Source organism: Phyllostomus discolor, chromosome 13 (genome assembly GCF_004126475.2).
Source record: "Phyllostomus discolor isolate MPI-MPIP mPhyDis1 chromosome 13, mPhyDis1.pri.v3, whole genome shotgun sequence".
Lineage (NCBI taxonomy): Eukaryota > Metazoa > Chordata > Mammalia > Chiroptera > Phyllostomidae > Phyllostomus > Phyllostomus discolor.
In genome coordinates, this window is record NC_040915.2 from 29,068,685 (window position 1) to 29,090,291 (window position 21,607).

The 21,607-nt window shown below is 38.4% G+C and overlaps 1 protein-coding gene across 2 annotated transcripts in view; it reads left to right on the forward strand.

Annotated features, from left to right (window-relative positions):
* Positions 1-2,534: 2,534 nt before the first annotated feature.
* GABRG2 (gamma-aminobutyric acid type A receptor subunit gamma2) overlaps positions 2,535-21,607 on the forward strand; it is a 79,184-nt gene continuing 60,111 nt past the window's right edge. Inside the window, exon 1 of one of the 2 annotated variants that reach the window (XM_028527818.2) lies at positions 2,535-3,240. In XM_028527818.2, the coding sequence (XP_028383619.1) occupies positions 3,134-3,240 (107 nt within the window). In that variant the 5' untranslated portion in view covers positions 2,535-3,133. The remainder of the gene's footprint in view (positions 3,241-21,607) is intronic. The other variant, XM_028527819.2, reaches the window with a different exon arrangement.

The window sequence follows — 21,607 nt, forward strand, 5'->3', positions numbered from 1 at the left end:
CTGGATGAGATCTAAGATTTTGTAGCTTTCCCATGAGGACATGTAAAGAATGACCAATTTTTTTTTCCATTCGCCTGAAACTTGACTGGTTTGGGTATGAAAAGTCCCACAGCCCAGTATCACCCTCAATACCCGCAGTGCAGGCTGGCTCGAATCAGCAGAAGGCAGCCATGTGATTGGCTGGAGTTTTCAGAGAGTGTGGGGGTGCCGGAGAAGCTCAGATTGAAGGGGGAAGTCCCAGAAACAAGGTAACAACAAAGAGCTAAAACTCCAAATTCACAGGCAAACTTCCCTTAGATGTTTGTTTCTGGCTGGAAGGAGGGAGGCACCAAGAAGCCCTAGCACAAAGCAAAACTGAAATACTCAAAAAGCTGAGCCAACATGTCAGCCACCACTCATTGCAAAAATACTGAGTTTGGAGTTTGAAGTCTACCACTTTTGGTAAGCAATTCAGGCTTCCCTAGAAGGAAAGGGCTTAGGGTTCCTAAAACCCTAGAAGGACCACAACGCTTCTCTGTTTTAGAACTAAGAATTTGCTGGAAGCCTAAGGGCAAAACTGAAAGGAACCTGAAAGCAGTATAAAACTAATCCTGCACATGATTAGGGTGATTAGTCAATGATTTAACTCCTGTTGGAACAAGTATTGTCATTCTTCAGAGGAATATTGAAAATCAGAGTGTTGGTAATATATAATGTATGTGATACATGGTAAAAAATAATGAGATATACAAAGTACAGCATAATAAGACACTTTAAAAAATAGCAGTCGAGCTCTGGCTGGTGTAGCTCAGTGGATTGAGCTTGGGCTGCGAACCAAAGTGTCACAGGTTTGATTCCCAGTCAGGGTACATGCCTGGGTTGCAGGCCATGACCCCCAGCAACTGCACACTGATGTTTCTCTCCCTCTCTCTCTCTCTCTCTTTCCCTCCCTTCTTTCTCTAAAAATAAATAAGTAAAATCTTTAAAAAAATAGCAGTTGATATAAACCAATCAAACCTGAAATGAAGTTAGCAAAGAAGGACATTCAATTAGCTATTTTTAATAGTGTAAGTACTTAAAGGAAGAATGGTCATAATTTTTATATGATCAGTGAGTATACAGTAAGCAATTGCAGAGAATAAATAAATCACTTGCCTGATTCACAACCAGCCCATTTGTATAATTTATCTCATGCAGTCTTTATAGGTATGTGATTATATAATTACCTTGGCCTACAAAAACATGATAAAATATCTTCACTAAGTATAAATATACAGCTGTAGGCCACCTAGTTGTTTTTGTTCAAAAAAAATCAGAAATATAAAGAGGGCTAAATTTTCTCACAGTGCAGCAAGGAACAAGGAAATTACAAAGATAGGGGTTGACATTTCTTTTGCCTCCAGTTCAATTATAATAGAAAGACATCAACTGACTACGGAAGGGAATGTTGTCGCTGCTTTTATTGTATTTTCCCTAACCCCATAAAATAACGGTCTGAGGTAGAATTCTGAAGTCACGCAGGTGTCCAGGTATGTCCGTTAGGCCTTTTTTGCTACCGAGTCAGAATGTGTCTCCTCAGCCTCTGTCGTGAGCAGAAGGCACCAGTAATTCTCTCTGCTTTTCTTGGGTATACTTTAGGGTTGGAGATGGAGAGTAGGCCTCCCCCTGTCTGGTTCTACTCCTATGCCTCTTGGACTCCTTCTTCATGTTGCCTTCCTGGGAGATTCAGAGTATGTAGAAAAGTCAAAGGTTCCTGGAAAGGGTCCAGTTGGCTTTCTTCACCTGTATCTCTACGTGAACACCTTTGCTCTGGTCTTGACTCTGCAGAGACCTCGAAACACTCCTCCACCTTCTTCTCCGTGCTCAGTGAGTGGAGTTCCCCCTGTGGTGGATGAACTAGGTTCAAATAGAGGGATGTCTCTCATGTATCAGTATCCATGGTAACATTCTGTGCCAGAAGGAAGCATGCTAACACCACTCACTCACCCCAGAAATTTTCAGGATTGTCATGAAGAAGGGATAAAAAATGTCAACTCTGCGCAGCAAATAAAATTCCCTTTATATTGTTAGATGTCCTCTCAACTCTCTCCCTTTGTCCAACTTCCTTTCTAAAAGCCCCCTTTGGTTCTGTGGTTTATATTCTTTACTAGGCAGCCATCTCCACACAACTGCATCCTCCAGCCTTCCAGCAGTTTGTGTCTTTACATTTTGAGAGCAGAACGGGGAGGAGTGCATCCTGGAGAACGCAGAATTCCTTCCTGTCTTTTAAATCCGTCAGTGTTTTCCCCCTCCAGTCAAACTGAAAAGCCATCGAATCTGTTTTCGAATGGGATGGTTTTGCAGAGACACGGCCCTGCCTCCCCTGCATGCTCTGCTCTCCCCTTTCCCACAATGTGATCGTGATTTCTAAGGCTGCGCGATTTTAAATAAGGATTCTTGGCAGACCCGAGGAGGCAAACCTCCTGCCATTGGTGTAGAGTTTATGAGCTAGCTGGAGCATCTCCTGGCTTCCATGGGGATGAAAGGCAGTCCTCGCGTGCCTGCGCGTGCAGTGAAGGGTTAAGAAGCGCTGGAGAGACACCACGCATGTGTTAATTCGTGCTGCTGCAGCGAGCATCACTTCCACTTTGACCTCATACTTATCACGCAGAGATTCTCGTGATTTTTCTATCTCTTTTAAATACACACACACACACACACACACACACACACACACACACAGCCCTGCCCCCTCGAACAGAAAAATCAAAACAAACAAATAGACCTACAGTGATGGACCTGGGGGAGTATGTGTGAGTGTGCGAATGTGAGCGGCATGAGTGTGTGTACCAGCATGCACGCCTTTCTCTCCCCCTTATTTGTCTCTGTGTGTCTCTCCCTGAACCCTCCCCCTGCCTCAATTATATTATTCCCCCAGACGTGGAAGCTGCTCCCCGAGCTGACGCTTTGATGGTATCTGCAAGCCCGTGTGCTGATCTTATTTCTGCTCCCTGAATATTAATTCCTGAAGCGGGTAGCAATACATCTCCCCAGTGACGGGACCTACTAGAGGCAGGTGGGGGGAGCCACCATCAGATCATAAGCATAATAATAATACAAAGGGGAGGGATTCTTCTGCAACCGAGAGGCAAGAAGCAGAGGGGAAAAAAAAGCGATGAGTTTGCCAAATATATGGAGCACAGGAAGCTCGGTCTACAGGACTCCTGTATTTTCCCAGAAAATGACGGCGTGGATCCTGCTCCTGCTATCGCTCTACCCAAGGTAAGATGTGCTAGTTCTGGCTTTGTTTTGTTCCAGAGAGGTGGGGGAAGGGGTGGGGATGTGGCATTAGGGAGACCACCCAGATGTAAAACACTCTTCTAGGATTTGGGGCTTTGTAATTTGGGGGAATGTGAATGTGTTGGGAGGAAAAAGGAGGGAGGAAAGAGGAAGGTCGCTTTCATTTATTTATTAATGCATTCCATTGATTTGTTTTGTTTTAGAATGGAAAAGCTGTCAGTGTAAAGACTTTGTGTTTGAGGAGTAGCATTTTGATATTACTGCAAAATTATATCTGGGTGGGCTGTGCTGATACATGTGGGCATTTGAGGCCATGTTGGAGGCGTTTGGGGTGGGGGTCCGGAGGAGAAAACTGCAAATGAGGTCCCGGCGCACCCCCAGGAGAGATGTGTTTGGGGGGAGGGGTTCTGTTCGCGTACATCGGAGTATTGCTTGCGCCTGCACTTTGGCGTTCATAAGATCAGTCAGCCAGGTTTTCTATCCAGACCCATTGACCTGGCAGCGGGCTCCCTGACGGGCAAACATGGTTCAGCACCAGGGACAGCAGTTCCGCTTAGGGCCAAATGGAAAGAAGCTTGTCTAACCCTATAGGACACCCCTAAATTTACACAGGACGTCCGTAGAGTGGAGATAGAAGGCCAAGAGAGCCAAGGAGCACTGATGACATCCAGGGGCCCTATTCTGATTAGTTCTACCCCCTCCTTGAGATAGCAGGGGACTTTGGGGCATGGGCTTGGAGAACCTACTTGCATGCGTGGAGGAATACATGCCTGGGAAACAGTTGGCCTTGATGCAGTGTTGAAAAACATGCTGAACCAGGGGAATGTGATGCAAAATTTGTGAAGTATGCTTCCATGCCCTAGAGACTTGCTTCACTAAATAAAAAAGATGGGAAGAGGGGACAGACTCCCAAACCCTTGAGCAGGTGTGTGATCTGAAGCGCTCTGAACTTCCTTGGACAAAAAGAATCAGAGGAATATTCCTCCAACTATAGTTCACCATTTATCCACCCACCTAAACAGTCCCCACCCCCAACGCACACCTCAGGGTTTCCAGCAAGAATCAAAGGCAGGTCAGAGATCCCCTATCTACATTGCTTGAACTCTCCAATAGGGTCATTTTGAAGTAAATCTCTATATTTAGGGTAATTCTACTTCCTCCCTGACCAGAAAAGAAAAACTAGCTATAGCATATATCAAGCCATTGCCCTAAAATTTTTGTGGGAGTTGACACTTTTATGTAGTAGTTGTAACAAAGGGAGATAAAAGGTTAACTGTTATTTTGTTTTGTTAAAACTAACTAGTCAACTACTCCAATCCTTCATTCTTTAAGGGAGGTAATGGGAGATGCCAATTTCTGATAAACAGACCCATGCAAAATAAGGAGTGAAAGGCTCTCCTGGAGTTTTTAAGCAGAGAAGGGATCTGCTTAATTCTTCCAGTATTTTTCATACTTTCCTCCTTCACTATAAAAATAGAGTACACACTTTCATTAAGAATATAAGATTAAGTAGATATCTTAGAAGAGGAGAGGTCCTTTTAATGGGAATGGTTTGTGTGCAAATACATTTTAGTGGGATCCTAGAAAACCAAAATTTTTCTTCAAAATTTGCAGACATGTTTTCCTGTCCAATATGTGTAGTTCTTAATTTGCCTCACAGATTAGAGAGTTGATAGTTGCTTATGGGTAGAAAATATCATTCACATATTCCTACCATTTATGAAACCTGTGGATTAAAATCCAGATAAAACAGGGAAACATGTCTTTCCTTACTATTCACCTTACATCCGTCTTAGTAAACAACTTTGTAACTAAATAGATGAGGACATTCTTATGTATTTTATCTTAATGGTCTTACCTTCACCAAAAATGTGTAATTTTATTGTTATTCATGATAGTATCATATCTGAGTATCATACTCTTTTCAGGAGTCCCACATTTTTCTTTCGAATATCATATAAAAAGTAAAACTTAAAAATACATTTTAATCTTCAATTCTTAGCATAGTAGCCTAGATGAGTATTTTAAACAGCTCTAAATAATGGGACTTATGTGTCATAAACTCTCCAATGGGAAGATTTTCACATCTCAGGAATGACAGAAACAAGTGGTAGTTCTGTGCAGAGAATGTGATCGGAGCTTCAGTTCACTGCAATTCCATAAAAAAGCTATCTGCCTGGCCAAATCAGGCTGGGTGGAAATAGAAGCTTTGATCTGAAGTTGGTCCTAAAGAAGAACTACAAATTACAGAAAAATATGTGGGATCCTAGGAGGTAATCAGAAAGAGGTTTTCCAGGTAAACAGTGGCAGTACAAAGTTCAAGAGAAGTTATAAAAAAAATTTATTTGACTTTTCCACTTACATAACTCCAAAGAGTAAGTTTTCCCCATGATTAAATTGACTAAACTCATTAGGTTGTGTTTACAAAAAAGTAAAGCAAGGAGGAGTAGAAAGCATTGAAGTGAAGATATATAATAGCTAATATCTCTTCTTGTGTGTGAAAGAGTTAATTTGGAAAACTCAAAATGATCTAAACTGTCACTTGTCTTGTGTACAGTGCTGTCATAGCATCACATGGAGAACTTGCTAAAATGGAGATTCCTGGACCACACACTGGAAGGCTCGGAATCAGTACGTCCGGGGTGGAGCCCAGGAATGTGCATTTTCAACAAACACCCTGGACCTCACTTTGAAGAGAAGGGGTGTATGCCTTGCTAACATCCAAAGTTTTACTTATCACCATATTTAATGTGTACAGGCATTTTGATTATTGCTATTTTATTGAACAGCTGAGTACAGTGAGTTAATTTTATCTCAGAATTTTTTACTTGTATATAAATCATTGAGTGTATTATAGAAATCATAAAGGGTTAGGAATAGCTAAAAGAATTTTAATAAATCCTCCTTATATAAGAGAAAACATTGGTTGAAAAAAATAGAGACTTCTCTCATTAAAGATATGTATGCCTGTGTATATAATTGTATTTTTAAATTATATATAACCCATGTGGAAATATTCATACATACAGGTTTTAAAACAAATTTCTTAATTTTATAAACTCTTTTGATATAACTACATTTCATTTCAGAGTAAAAATGCCTTAAGGAGAAGAAACAAAGAGAGATATAACAGAAAATTAGAGTAAATAGGAATATGTGCTAGAAGTAAAGATATTTTAGTTTTTTCTTAAAATAAAATAAGATTTCATAGTATACTTCAAGGGATAAAGAATTAATTTTCAAGGACAGATTAGCAGAGATGAATCTGAAGAAATTTGTGACAATCTAACCCTTACTTTGAAGTCCTAACACTTAACTTAAAATATACATTAAGACAAAAATTTGTAAATATAGTTTTTCTGTTCTTTTCAGGTAATTTTTCTCATGAGGTGCTGAAATTTTTTTATCCCATAACTAGTTTTTTCAGAGTTTTATAGGCTATGGGCATGCATGGAGGGCAATATCATGACTCTCTATTATAACCCTGTTTGTTTACAGACTTAGCCTCTACAGACAAGTTTGTTCTTTCCTAGTGTTCCACCTGGTTTTATTTAGAAAAAAATCGTTTCCTCAGCATATTTCATTGCTTAGTTGTAGACATAATATTGCAAATAGTCTACACTGAGGCAAATATCTACATTAAAAAATCAAAAAGAAAGGCAGAAAGAAAAGAAAAAAAAACTTATTACTAAATATTTTTCCGGAATCCAGCTGCCTACCATCCTCTAGACAAAACATCTGGATCTGAGGCAGGAGTTAAAAATTGGCTTTTAATTTAAATAATTAGTTACATAAATGCCTGCTTGGTATCTTAGACACATTTTGGAAGAACTAAGAGCTAATCTCCTCAAAATAATTCAATGACAGAATGTTTAATGATTGAGGTCTCTGTTTTAAAATATGCTTCATGCAAGGATTTCTTCTCCACCTGAAATGAAGACTAACTTTAGAGACTTTAGACTTTATCTTTGTTGTAAGTATCACATTACCAAGGTTGTGGTTATTCCTCACTGTTACAGTTTCCTAGCCATTCCAAGACAGACTTTCCACAGTTCGAGTACAACTGAAATTACATATAATTGTAGTTGAAGGGAAAAGAAATCATCTCTTTGGTGTAAGGAATATTTTATACTGGTTATTTTTAAGAAACAGCACGCACAGGAGAACCTCAAAGCCAGTAGAAGTTACCCTTTTGAAAGAGACATTTGCATTTACAAGGGAAATTTCCATTTGCAAGGGTGTCTCCCCCCCACTAATAAACAGGCAGAGGGGTCTGGCTAAGTCTGTAGAAACGCTTATCAATGACAAAGGCAGGGCCTTATATCTCCACAATAACCATATCTTCAGTTTACTGTGCTTTGCATGATAGCCTTCCAAGTCTGCCTTCTCTCCAATGTCATCTTTTGTCTTCAGCTGAAGATGGTAATTAAGGCGGTGGACTGGGCATTCAAAGGAGTTACGCAGTTTTCCTGGTCATTTTTCATGTATATGGGAGGTTATATATATTATCGAACTTCTGTTTGTTTTCCTCCCATTAACTTGCCTTTTTTATTACGGACAAGAACCTAGAAAGTTAGAGAGCAAATTACTTTTCCTCCCCTGCATGGTTCTCCAAAGTGCTTCTGCCCAATGCACAGATCACAGAAGACTGGTTAAAAGTTCTAACCAGCACAGTTTAGGAATTGTTTGACCACCGTGGGTGTCAGCACATTTTCAGCACTTAAAAATTCAGGATTTCAGTTGGGATGTTCATTCCAGATACGATGACCTATTCAGATAAAGGTAAAGAGAAAATCTATCCCTCCACTACTGGGTCATAAGAGATCTATGTGACATCTTCAAAGTTAGTGTGGGCAGTGAAGATTTCCTCTACTGTTCTAGGTTCTTTTGGCTAGTCTAATGGTTAAATCTACGTGAGACAGGTAAGAAGAGAACATAGGCAAATTTAATTAGATAAGTGCGTATAGCAACCCACATCCATGAGAGCTTCAGAGACAGGGAGGGAAAACGTGGTTTCTGTGAGATCCTGAACTAAGGAGGAGAAAAGGCCCTTGGGGCATCAGAGTGGCGTTGCAGGACGAGAAGAGCAGGTACGGTCACTGGCAGTGCGCCCCGCTGTACAGCAGATCACAGAAAGCTATCTCTGGTAATTTCTTATTACGGGCAAGGCCTCTAACCCAACTTATTCCAGGTAGCTGGAGAGAAAAGCGGGGGGTACAGAAGTTTCCGTTGAGCCCACTCAGTTTCCTTTAGCTCAGAATAATCCACATACTCCAGGAGCACATCTGGGGGTGACTTGTTCTGAACCCCTACATCAGAAACTAAATAGTCAAAACCTAATATCAATTTCAGAGTTTCAGATCTACCCATGTCATGCACACATATACAATGAAGCAAAAGTTTAATATAAATATTAATATGTTTATTTTAATTGCTATATAAAGCATATATTTAAAATATATAAATATATGCTAATGGGTTAATAGATAACTAATATATTATATATAATATATCATTAACTAATATATATAGATAACTAATATATAATATATTAATATAATATATAGAATATATATATATTTTACTATATCTGTGAAGTAGTTATTGTCAACCACACTTGACAGGTTGGGAAATCAAGATTATGGAGAGATTCAATGACCTGCTTACAAGCAATAGATAATTAGAAATATAAAATATATACTCCATAAAATAGTAAAGTGACAAAGTAGTATGTGTGTGGCTAGACACTGATATGGATGTATAATGATAAGCAAACATATATACATATATAATAGTGCATGTGTGTGTCTGTGTGTCTGTGTGCATATCCCATCTTGCCCCTCCTGTCCTGTGTCCCTTAAAGGGTGCCCCCCAGGAACCAGGAGGCAGCTCTCATTCCAGTCAGCAGCACTAATTGCATCTTCCAAAATAATTATCAGCAAGGTCACTGTGTGTCCCACCCCCGACCCACCAACGGAGCTGACCCAAAGCAAGCGTCTCCTTTCTGTGGCCGCACCACTCCCTCCCTCCCCGGTGCTGCTCACCATCCTCCCCAGACCCCTTCCTTCTCCCCAGGAGGGCCTCAGAGGCTGCCACCTCCTTGCTTTACCTCCTGGGACAGAGCCACTCTTTTCTCAGGGTGTCCCTTTCTAAATACTCCTCTTGTTTTCTGTATAAATAAAAGATGATTCAGGGTTGTCTCAAAAAAGACTTAACAAATATATGTACACAAATGATCGTAAGAACTGGTTATATTTTAGATGTGTCACTAATTATTTTCTGAAAGTTTTGGCCAGTTTCACCCCATCAATACTGTTTTCTCACTAAAGTAGCTAATTAGTATAGATTATCTAGATTTACCAGCATCAATTTTTAATAATTATTTGGCCCTATCTTCAGACAATAGAGTCTAGAACACACATCTTGCTTCCAATGAGCCCACTGAGCAAATTAAATAATCTATATAGTAGTATGGTTTGAGGGCCTCAGCCTCCATCAATCACACCATTCTTAAATGTATCTTCTTACTTTTGTTGAAACCTCTAAGCAGAAATGCTTAAAATTAATCCACTATTTGGTTGTTCTGTGAGTTTAAAACATGTTAATGTCATTATTTAGACCATGGACCAAAATTATGCTTACACAATACATTTTCTTAATGGTTATGTCTCTGTATATAAATACAGCTCAATCTGCAATTCAGTCATTACCCAGGAATTTAGCTTCTGCATGTAATTCCATTTTCCAAGAAGAGAACTTGCTCTTCCACTGAGTAAATTTATGGAGTAATCTGCTGCAGTGTTCCCACAAAAATTCTTAGAAAAGTGAAAGACAAAATCAAGGCTACTGTACCGAATATTAAAGTAGAAATAATATTACTACTCCAATATCTGATGTTTATATCTTCAATAGGTAGATATGTAAGGCTGACATTTTCAATCACCTCAATTATATTTGCAACTTCTTTGAAGACTTTGGCATGTGATAACTTAATGTCAAGTTTAATGTCTAGAGGAAGAAGAAGATGTAATTTCTAGAAGCTGGGGCTTCAATTTTCCCTGAGAATGTTTGCATGCGCATTCTTATCTCTCCATAGCCTTGTGAGTTAAACGAAGGTATGTCACCCTTCAAAAAGCTGTACAAAATGAGATACGAGGAACCCGAGGGACTCACCCGTGGCTCCCCGAACATCCTCTGTGAGGCAGGGTTCAGCCTCCCTAGTCTCACTTTGGTCTGTACGCCACACCACACATGCGTAGTCACCCTTCTTCTCTTTGAAAGTAAGAAGGGTTGTTCTTACTTTGAAATCCAAAAATAATTGGATTGTTCCAAGATATTACAGGCCTCTTCAGTTAGCTTAAGTGAGAGTGTGATTTGCTATTTGTTTCTTATTCTAGAGAATAAATATCTTTTGGAAGGAAATGAAAAGTTCTTTTAAGTTACATATTAGGGTAAAAATAAAATTTAACTTCAAATTATATTAATCTCTATAACATTATGGTATGAGTCCAAAATACTGTTAGTAATTCCATATCATTATAAAACTCATTGTATACCTCTACAGATAAAGTGCCATGTAAATACTAAGTAAGTAGTACTGATCATACGCTTGCCACCCATTCATAAAGAAAACCATAATGAATAGCAAATAACATAATAGTGGGGAAAACAAGGAATTCTTTTTTTTTAAGCAAAGATCCTTTGTAATCATTGAAACCCTGCCATACACTTGTTCAGTTGTACAACCAAGGTTTATGTACTGAGACAAATATAAACTGAGTTCTGTACTTTATTATACATTTAAATAAAATGGCCAAAACAAACTGAATGTAATTTGTCAGTGTAATCTTGGTAGAAAGAAATAAATGATTGACTCTTAGGTTATTTTTTGAGGGTTCTCAGTCCTTTTTGTATGAAGTGCTTTTTGAAAGCACCTTTGAAATACATAATTGAGGAAAACTACTCTAGACACAAAACACGTTCAGGTATCATGCCTCAACGAGGTCTGTGCTGGGGACTGGGCGTGTAATTATGGGGCAGCTGAAGTCATGCTGTCTGCCATGTGGAGTTTGAACCTCGTGGGACAGCAGTGACCAAAGAGGTGTGCAGATAATTATTAAATTTTAACTCAGGTAAAAGCCACACGGAAAAGCCACATGGTGCCATGAGAGAGAACAATAGCTCTCTGGCACAGCCAGAGCACAGGACAGAGAAACTGAGAACACCAGTCCAGCTGAAACTGACCTACAGTCATCCAACCGGTGGATTTTAACATTCCAACAGTTTTCTTGTTCATAATAGTTTTGCTGAACTTGTTGCCCTCAATTGGAGCGTTTTTTACTTGAAAATGAACGTGGGTTTTTTTTTAGAAGAGGAAAAGTGGTATAGATTTTTTCAAATGTTCTGAAAACTATTTTTTCAGTATTTTAAAAAATGTATGTAATAAAGATTATATTAAATATAATTAAAGAAACACGGTCATCTATGACATTATTTTAACACAGACAAAACTTACAAATCAACGGCCAGTTGATGGGTTTTTGTTCCCCTTACTCCCTATCCTGTAGGTTCTCAAGTTACATGCATGATAATGGTCTATTTTCTCACCATCACTTGTGGTTGATTCAACTCCTCTAAGCCATTCACAGTCCAGTATAAGTAGTGAAATAGAGTCAAAGGGGTGGGGCAGGGGTGGGGGACAGAACCACCTTAAATACACATACCAGTGTGTGCTTCAGTTAATTTAAAAAATATTAGGTCTTGAAAACTTGAAGTAATTGCGTAAAAAAACACAGTGAATATTTTGAAGCTTTTAAAATTACGTGCAAACTATACTGTGTATGGCCTATAGAGATACAACATAAGATTTTAGGGCCTCAGTAATTTTTTAACATTGATACACTATAATCTTTGGCAAGAGTATAGATCATAGTAATTATATGCAAATAAAATACCAACTGCTTTTTAAGATAAATTTAACTATTTTCTTCCAGTATGCCACTTCATTATATTCTCTTAGAATAAGCAAGGGAGTATTTAGTTCCTCTCAAATAATTACCATTCTAAAAGCAAAGCTGCCCTGTCCTTGTGCACATGCACACTAATCTGTAACTTTTAGACATTTAATTTAAAGCTCTATGGTCTTCTGCATTTTAGCCATGATAGCGGGACTAAAACTGTGACTCTCAGGTTTATGTTTTTTTTTTATTATATTTTATTGTATTATTGACTTGAAGAAGTACTTTATGAATTTTAAGTAAAAAATCCATGTTCAACACATATATTAAAAATATTTTTTCCCATTTTGGGGTGATTATTTATTTACTTGTAAAGCAAAATTTGTCATTTTTCTGTATTGCTAAGGAATTTTTAACTCCCCTAAGTTTGCAAAGATATTTTCATATATTTTTAGAAGCTTTGTAGTTATAGTTTCTTCATGTAGCTCTGTGATCCATTTTCAATTATTACTATTTTTATTTAGTGCATGTTAGAAGCTGATATTCATCCCCCTCATGCATTTATCCAATTGTTTTAGCCCCATTTTTTGAAATGATTTTTCTTTTCCCATGGACATTCCTCAGGAACTCTGACAAAATGTCATCAGCATATATATATGTCTAGGCCTATTTCTGAAATTTTCTGAATGGAAATTATTCCATTCCATTGATCTATTTGTCTATGCCTATGCCAGCACTATATGACTTTGAACTTTGCGATTTTATAGAAATCTTAAAATCAGTTAATAAATATGAAGCACATTCATATGTGTTCTTCTTTTGTAAAACAGATTTATCTATTTTAAATCTTTCATATCCTTATATGTTTTAGAAAATTTCCCAATTTATACCAAAGCAAAACAAAAATGTCCCACTGTATCTTTATTGAAGTGGTATTGAATATATAGATCAATTTAGACAATACTGACATTTTTACAGTCTTAAATTAAGTCTTTTAATTTACAGACATGGCTTCTCTCTCCATTTGTTTTGGTTTCTTTTAATTCTTCTCTCTGACTTATTGTTTATTTCAAAGTCAACATCTTGCACATTTCCTGAAGTTTATGCTCAAGTATTTTGTGTCTTTTATTCTATTTTAACATCTATTTTCCAAATGTATGCCATTATATAGTAAAGCATTTCTTTTGTATATTAATATATATCCTGTGATATTAGTTCTAATAATTCTAATAGTTTTATAGATTCTTTATGAATACTATATATAGTATTGTCATCTGCAAATAAAGACAATTTCATTTCAGAAGGAGTTCCTAAAATATAAATAAGGTTAAAGTTTTGCAATAACTCCTCTTTCTCCCATAAGATACAATTGTCTTACCTACACAGTATATATGACCATATATTTATTGTGCAAAATGGACACCTTTTTATAGTGACAGAGGGCATAATTATGAATAATGATGTCAGCACCACAGGTGCCAACTGGAACTTTCCCAGGCAAACTGGGCATATGATCACTCAACACGGTCCTTCCTGCCCTGGTCCCTGATGGCCTCCCCAGCATTGGCTCCTGCCCTCCACCAGACACAGGCCGACTACCGCACTGCATGTCAGTAGATTCCTACGAACGTCAGTCTTATTTCCTCCCTCCTTTCCATGTGCCCTTTTCAGGGCTTTTTATCCTTCTTCCATTTTCTTTTAAGTCTTCCCGTCTTTCGTACACAGAGTGTTCACCTGAGAGGTGTTTTAAGACCTGTAAATATTTTTATTATACATTGTTTCTACTTGTGGTTAAAAGGAAAGATCACAGTGAATAAGTTTAAGCTAATATTTTTGAAAGCATGAAAATATTCTCCAAGAACAGTGACTCTGAATAGATTATTTTCCAGTGATAGATATCACATGTCACTTTGCCTAAACTCTTTTACACAATAAGGTAAACAGCAAATAAAATCAAACTCGGTGTTATAACACCAAGGACATGTCGGCACTCAAATACTTCTCGAAACATCCATCACAGTGACTATGATTTTCAGGTGCCCTTGTGGTCAGCAGGCCATTACCAATTTCCAGAGTCCATGATGGGAGCTCCTTTTTGTAGACCTGGGGCCACATGCATTTTACAGACCCATTTCCCTGATGAATAAGCATCAAGAGAAACTCTGCAGAGAATCACATGGGGAGGGAGAGATTTCCTCATTCAATTTTATTCTCCTTGACTTCAGACTCGAAGTAATCTCCCGAGCCGGTTCTTAATAGATGCTTAAGTACTGATGAATTGATCATAAAAATGCACGTGCACATAAAGCTGAAGATGGGAGATAGGGGTTACACACTCTGATTTAGGTGATCTGAACAGTGGCCCGCTTCATTCCTATTTATTGTGTGAATCCCATTTTGTTTAATCCCTGTCCACTATGCCCCTGGCACTCTACCTGATTCTGAAGATACAGCATGGAACAAGGCAACCACAGTCCTTGTTCTTGTGGAACTTATATTGTAGAACAGAGACATTTTTTTAAAAAAATAACACTGTATTATAGTAATATAATATATATTGTAACCATACTTTCACTTATCAACAGTATTCTACCTTTGTGTTGGTTTGTTTCACTTATTACCTCTGATTTAAGTAAGTTGTAGAACCAGATACACATTTTACATTCAACCTTTTCTTAAGCCCAGAAATTTACATGATGCTGTTTTTTTCCCCTTGAAACAGGCCAACAGGCGATACCATTTGACTCTTGTTGAGCTCTAAGTTGCTAGGCTAAATGTAAATAAAAATAAATGCAAAGTGGACGAACTTGTTTCCTCATGCCTCTGGCCTTCCTGCCATAAATATTTACTGAATTTCCAATACTTGGTTTGCACTGGACTGGAGGTAGAGCAGTGAGAAAAACAGACATCTTCTGAATCCCCTTAGAGCAGTGTGGAGGCAGGCAGACAGTAAACAAGAAACTGCTACATATGATCCAAGTTGAAGCAATAACTAAATTTAAGTGTGGAGTCATGGAGAAAATGAAGAAAACCTCTCCTTCAGAGAGGTGATCAGGAGAGACTCCGGAGTGATGAATAACAATCTGAGACTAGAAGGGGAAGGGGGTGGAAAAATTCAGCCATGAGAAGACTGAAGGGGAGAGTTTCTCAGCATTGGTAACATAGGTGCAAGGACCATGAAAGGGGTAAGAACCTGCTTTGGTGAGGGAGCTGAAGAAGGGCCCAGATGGCTGTAAGACAGTGATGAATGAAGAAACCAGCATGCAGGGGTTGGGAGGCAGAAGGCTGCATGACCTCGAGCCACAGTGCGCACTGTGAATTGTGTCCCAGTGAGAAGTTTGGATCATGACGAGTACTTCATATAACACCGCCGGTGTTCTTTTGAAGGAAGGATGTGCCTCTATGGTTTGGGAAATGGTTAGAGTTGCAATTTACCTACCTATATTCAATTACCTGGCAATTACCTTAACGGATGACCTCTGGCTTCTTCAGAGTTATATATAGTGCTATGTATATATGGTTTTATACAGTATATATATATATATACACACACACACACACACACACACACTGTGTTACAAAACTTATCAGGATCATGAATTAGTTATTGATTCTGCTATTATGTCAATTATTTGAGGCATACTATTTTATAGCATTGTTATGACGCTATTGCACTCTAACACATTTCAACAAATACATTTTTATAAAGATTAATACTTTGCATTGAAGAAATGACAGAGAAGGTTCTGAAATTCCAAATTAATCAATATAATTTGAGAGTAATTATTTGGGAAACTGATTTTAAATTTTAACAGATTTTCAGAGAATTAACAAAAGTGTGCTTATCTCTTATTCATACACAGCCGTTGAACTTAATCTGTGTGTGGCAGAAACAGGGAGGGTAATGTCCCATCTACAGCCTGAAAAGGATACAAAAATCTACTCACCAAATTGAAAGGAAACCACAATACTATTTTCTCTTTTACCAGGAGATTTAAACACTTTTAGACTCATTTACTTCATCCTTTAGTATGAGAAAATTTCACCAAAAAAATCTCATGTCAAAAAATATTTTCAAATTCATAATTTACTTTACAATGTAATAGCTTTGATTTTTTGTTTTATTTTTTAAAATTATTTATTTATTTTTAGAGAGGCGAGGCAGGGAGATAGAGAGAGAGAGAGAGAAACATCAATGTGCGGTTGCTGGGGGTTATGGCCTGCAACCCAGGCATGCACCCTGGCTGGGAATCGAACCTGCGACACTTTGATTCACAGCCTGTGCTCAATCCACTGAGCTACGCCAGTCAGGGCATGATTTTTTTGTTTTATTTTTAAGTTTGCATAGAGCAAGGTTGACCTTTACTGGTGTACAGTTGTGTGAATTTTAATACACATGTAAATTCTTGTAATTCTCTATCCCAAGTCAAGATACTGAAGAGTCTTATCTCCCCCCAAAATAGTTCCCTCCTGCCACCCATTTATACTCATACCCTCTCCCACCCTTGATGCTGACAACAACTGGTGAGTCACCTATCACTGTAGTTTTTCAAGAATGTCATATAAGGAGGGAGGGGGAGGGGGAAAATACAGACAACTGTAACTGAACAACAATAAAATAATTTAAATTAAAAAAGAATGTCATATAAGTGGAATCATATAGTTGACTCAGCACAGTGCCTTCAGATGCACAAGTTACTGAGGTATTAATAAGCACATTAAAAGATGTTCAACCTGGGGAGAACCACACAGTTTTGGCAGAGTGGAGACTCCTGCAGCCATTGTACAGAGAGAACCACGCAGCTGTGGCACTGCAGAGAACCATGCGGCTGTGGCAATAGAAGGGAGAACCACTCGGCTTTGACAGAGTGGGAACCCCTGCAGCTTTCGAAGGGGGAACCACCACCTGGCTTTAGCAGAGATCTTGGTGACGCAGCTGATGGTGCCGGGAACTGAGGGAGGCCTACCAGCTGAGATGGATTACTGGGAAGAACCGGGGGCTGCCTGAGCCACGGACTTCTATTTCTTTTCCTGAGATATTGTACCCCAGACTGGGCAAAGAGGGAAGGAAGGGCTGTGTGTATTTGTGGGTGTTTTAAGGGACTTTGGGAGTTTGATGAAGACATTAGGTCACTATTTTAAGTCTGTACAGCATTAGATAAACATTTCCCTTCCTTTTCACGAAAAAAAATAAAGATGTTCAACATGATTAGCCATTAGGCAAATGCAAATTAAAAGCGTAATATGATACCACTATATGCCTTTCAGAATGAGCAAAGTGAAAACGATATTGGCAAGACCAAGTGCTGGCAAGGATGTGGAGCAACTAGAACTTTCATACATTGTGAATAGGGATAAAAAATAGAGAAAAGTTTTGCAATTTTGTTTAAGATTAAGCCTATACCTAACATATTACTCATTTCCAATAAATTTTCATATATTTCAATTTGATAGACTTGAATACATATCTGAAGATATGTAGATACTTCATGCAATAGAATTGACCTTCCTGTTGGTTTTCTGGCTCTCCGTGACTTTGAAACTATCCTAAATCTGGGATAATTTTGCCTTTTGTTCATGGGCCACGAGACAGTACATAGAGATCCTTAGATCCATCTGTGGCCTCCTTCGACATAAGTGAACTATTTTGCATGTTTACATGTATTACCTTCTGTTTGCTAGAAGAGGGAACCAAAAGTTTTATTAGTTGCCCAAAATGTTTTATGTTCCAGAGAAAAATATTCTTATGTCAGAAATTGAAACTTGCAAGTGAACACAGAGGCACACAGATAGAAATAACCTAAATACCAAGGCGGAGATGCTGGTAGACAGAGGTTAGTCACATTCCACCCTGTGACAATGTTTTTCAGCATTGCCTTGTTTTGTTAGTTCAGTGTTGCATCTTGCTACCTGCTCGGGTATTTGTCTCCTCAAATAGATGAGAGGTGTTTTAATATCAACACTGCGGTTTGCACTTCCTTCCGTCTGCAACTGTGCCTTGTGCAAAAGAGTCTGTAATACGTGCTGATTAGCTGGGGAATCAAGAAATCTAAATCTATAAAGATCTGTTTCCCAAATTTGTCCACTTTCACAGTTTTTGCCACGTCTAAGAGACATCTGGCTATTTTTTTTTACTTAATTGCTATCATAAAGCCAGCATTTTTAACAATACAATTGTTTGAGTTAATATACTTAATAAAAATAATAAAACCTGTAAAATCAGTTTTACTTTTCATAACAGAAGGCACCTATAAAGTAAATACAATGAAACCAGAGCAATGTTATCATGTCGTAATTATATATTGTTTTCTACCAGCAGCTCTGAGCATAATGTTGCTCTCCTTAGAAATCAGGTTAGCCGATCGGAAAGTGCGGTTAAAGCCAAATTACAAATAAAATGAGACTCTGTCCTTGATATAATTGGATGTGCTGAAAAAAATTTAAAAGGAAAAAATTTTCTAACTACTTGTTTTCCAGTCTCTTAAATGCTGTGCCTGTGTGGCACTTAAAACTGTCTTGGGAACCAGGGGTAGGTCTCCTGAGCTTTGGGGAACAGGAATGGGGGTGATCTTAATAGGACATAACTATGGGTGGCAGTCATCCTTTGGCATGTTACAGAGATAGCTCATTTTAATATCAGCTACAACTCGTATGCATACTTGTAAAGAGTTAAGTTTTGCCAAGTTAATTTTTACAAATGTTGAATCTTTAAAAATAACTCATACTCTCATTGATTCATTTCATACTTTGAAAAGCATTCATTTGATGTCTTATCAAGTGCCAGGCACTTGCAAAGGCTTGGAAAACAATACTGTTGAAAACCAAACCACTTCTTGCCCTTAGGGACCTAACAACGTTCTACTTTTAACGCTCACACCTTAAACCTAATTTTTAAAACACTCGTGGTTATTATTAATGAGGTCAAATGTATAGCAAGTACATAAGACATAACTATGGCTCAATGAATTATCACAAATTGAAATAAAAACCCGTATAACCACCAGCCATGTCTGAAAATACAATATCACCAACACCCTGGCAAACACCCGCATGTCCAGCTCAACCCCTTGCCTCTTGCTTGGCTCTCAAAGTCATCATGATTCTGACTTTGAGCTCTAGGGTTGAATTTTGCCTGACATTAAATTTTACAAAAAGAGAAACATAGTGTGTGTGTGTTTGTGCATGTAATGTGTAGCATCTTTTTCAAATTTTCAGTTTTCAGATTCATTTTGCTGCACTTGGCATTAGGAGTTCACTAATCTGTATGGTCCTACAATATTTCAGTACGTACACATACCACATTTCATTTAACCATTCTTCTGTTGATTTAGTTCCCGTTCACTTCTGTTGCCAATAATGCAATAATGACCATCCTTGGGCATGTCTCCGAGAGGACCAATGTATGCATTTCTTTTTGGAATAAACCTAGGGATGGCCTTTCCACATGATGGGATACCCCAGTGCTCATCATTAGCAAGTGATGATGCCAAAATGTTGTGCCCCAGCAGTGCGTGAGTCCTAGTTGCTCCACATGCCCCCACTTTTATTTAAGAAGGGTTAGAACAAACTAACAGCAGCAACATGACCCACAGAAAATGGACTTTAGAGGCAAACCCAGAAGGTGACCTGACTTTGATGGTTTTTTCCTTTCACAGCCCTGGACCCAGTGACCGCTGTAGTTGCCTCCTCCCCATCTTCCCTCCTCACCTTCTGGATCATCCCAATTCTAATTTGGTATTTGTGAAGCCCACATGCTTTTTGGGAAGCCAATTCTATCTTTGATACTAGTGGTAGAACATAAAATTATTTTTTAAAAGAATTTATTTATTTTTAGAGAGAGGGGAAGAGATGGGGTGAGGGAGAAAGACACCAATGTGTGGTTGCCCCTCACGTGCCCCCAAGTGGGGACCTGGCCTGCAACCCAGGCATGTGCCCTGACTGGGAATTGAACCGGCAACCCTTTGGTTCACAGGCCCATGCTCAATCCACTGAGCTACAGCAGGCAGGGCTTAAAATTAGACTAAAATAATTAACATAGTCCCACTCTGTGGCCCTAGATGTCGATTTCAAAGTATTCAGGCTAATGATACACAAAATGAGACTTAGGCTTTATAGTTATATATACCGGTGCCTCCTCATTTAGTTTGAATGTTCTGATTCTTGCAATAAAATTCATCTTGGCTAATAAAACCCCATACATTTATTTAATATGGATCACTGGTGATCTAGTAAAATAACAGTTTGCATTGTACACAATGGAATATGTAGTTCTGATAACGATGGACTGAGGCAAATAAACACACTTGCCAACAGCTGTTATCCTAATATTTTAAAAATGAACTAGGTAAGAGCTAAGGAAGTCATTACAAGTAGGACAGTTCACTATCAGAATCGATACTTCGGAGTTTACTTCCCTGCCCTAACTCTACTGTATCTGCATATACACAATTGTCTGTACACACCTGTGCACAGAGCACCTGTCCCAACGGCTTCTGTGCGCTGATGCTCCTGGTCACTGAACACCAGCACAAGGTGTCTCAAGAGCTCCCAGTCCTCCCGACAATACAGAGTCTCCTCCTCCACGACCAGGTTTTGAGTCCCAATAACCTCTGGTGATATGTATTCACCTTACAAAGCTGTTCCTACACTTTTACTGAAGTCCACCTTTGGCAGTCCCTCGGGGAACCTGGTGAAACAGCCTAGCTCATGCACATGCCTTGCCCCTGCAGTGTGCATTGCTTTTCGAGCCTGGAATTGTTTAAGTGAGGCTGCTTATCACATTCATTAAGTTAAATTGTGAGCTTTGCTTTATTCCTCAGCGTGGGGAAATCAAATCACTGGTATCTGCAATGGCTTATGAAATTTGAAGTTATTAACTTTGTGCTGAAGGTGCCATACTTTTATTGAGCTTAGGCATAAACTAATTTCTTGTCCTAAGGGAAAAATGAGTTTGAGCAACCATTTATTTTGGTTGATCCCATTTTTTGATGAATGTACAGTGGCAGATTCTCTGGTCCCGACTCCTGTTTCAAAGGTTTGTGGTATAATGGTTTAGCATTTTGGTTTGGCAACCTAAAGTGACTATCGGTAAATATTATTGTTTTCCTTCATTGGTGTTTGGCACCATAAAGATAGAATATATATATATATATATACACACACACATACATATATATATATATATATTCTGACACGGGCAAGTAAACAGGGGATAATTATAGAAACTACAGTAGTTTAAGAATTGAGTGGGGTAATGTAGATGAAGTCCCTAAAGTTATTCTTAGAACACAGTGAATATTTAACAGTAGTCACTATTGGTTTATTTACCTTAGAAAAACTAGATAGCAAAAAAAAAAGATTCTTTCCACAAATCTGAATTAAGCATGTATTCA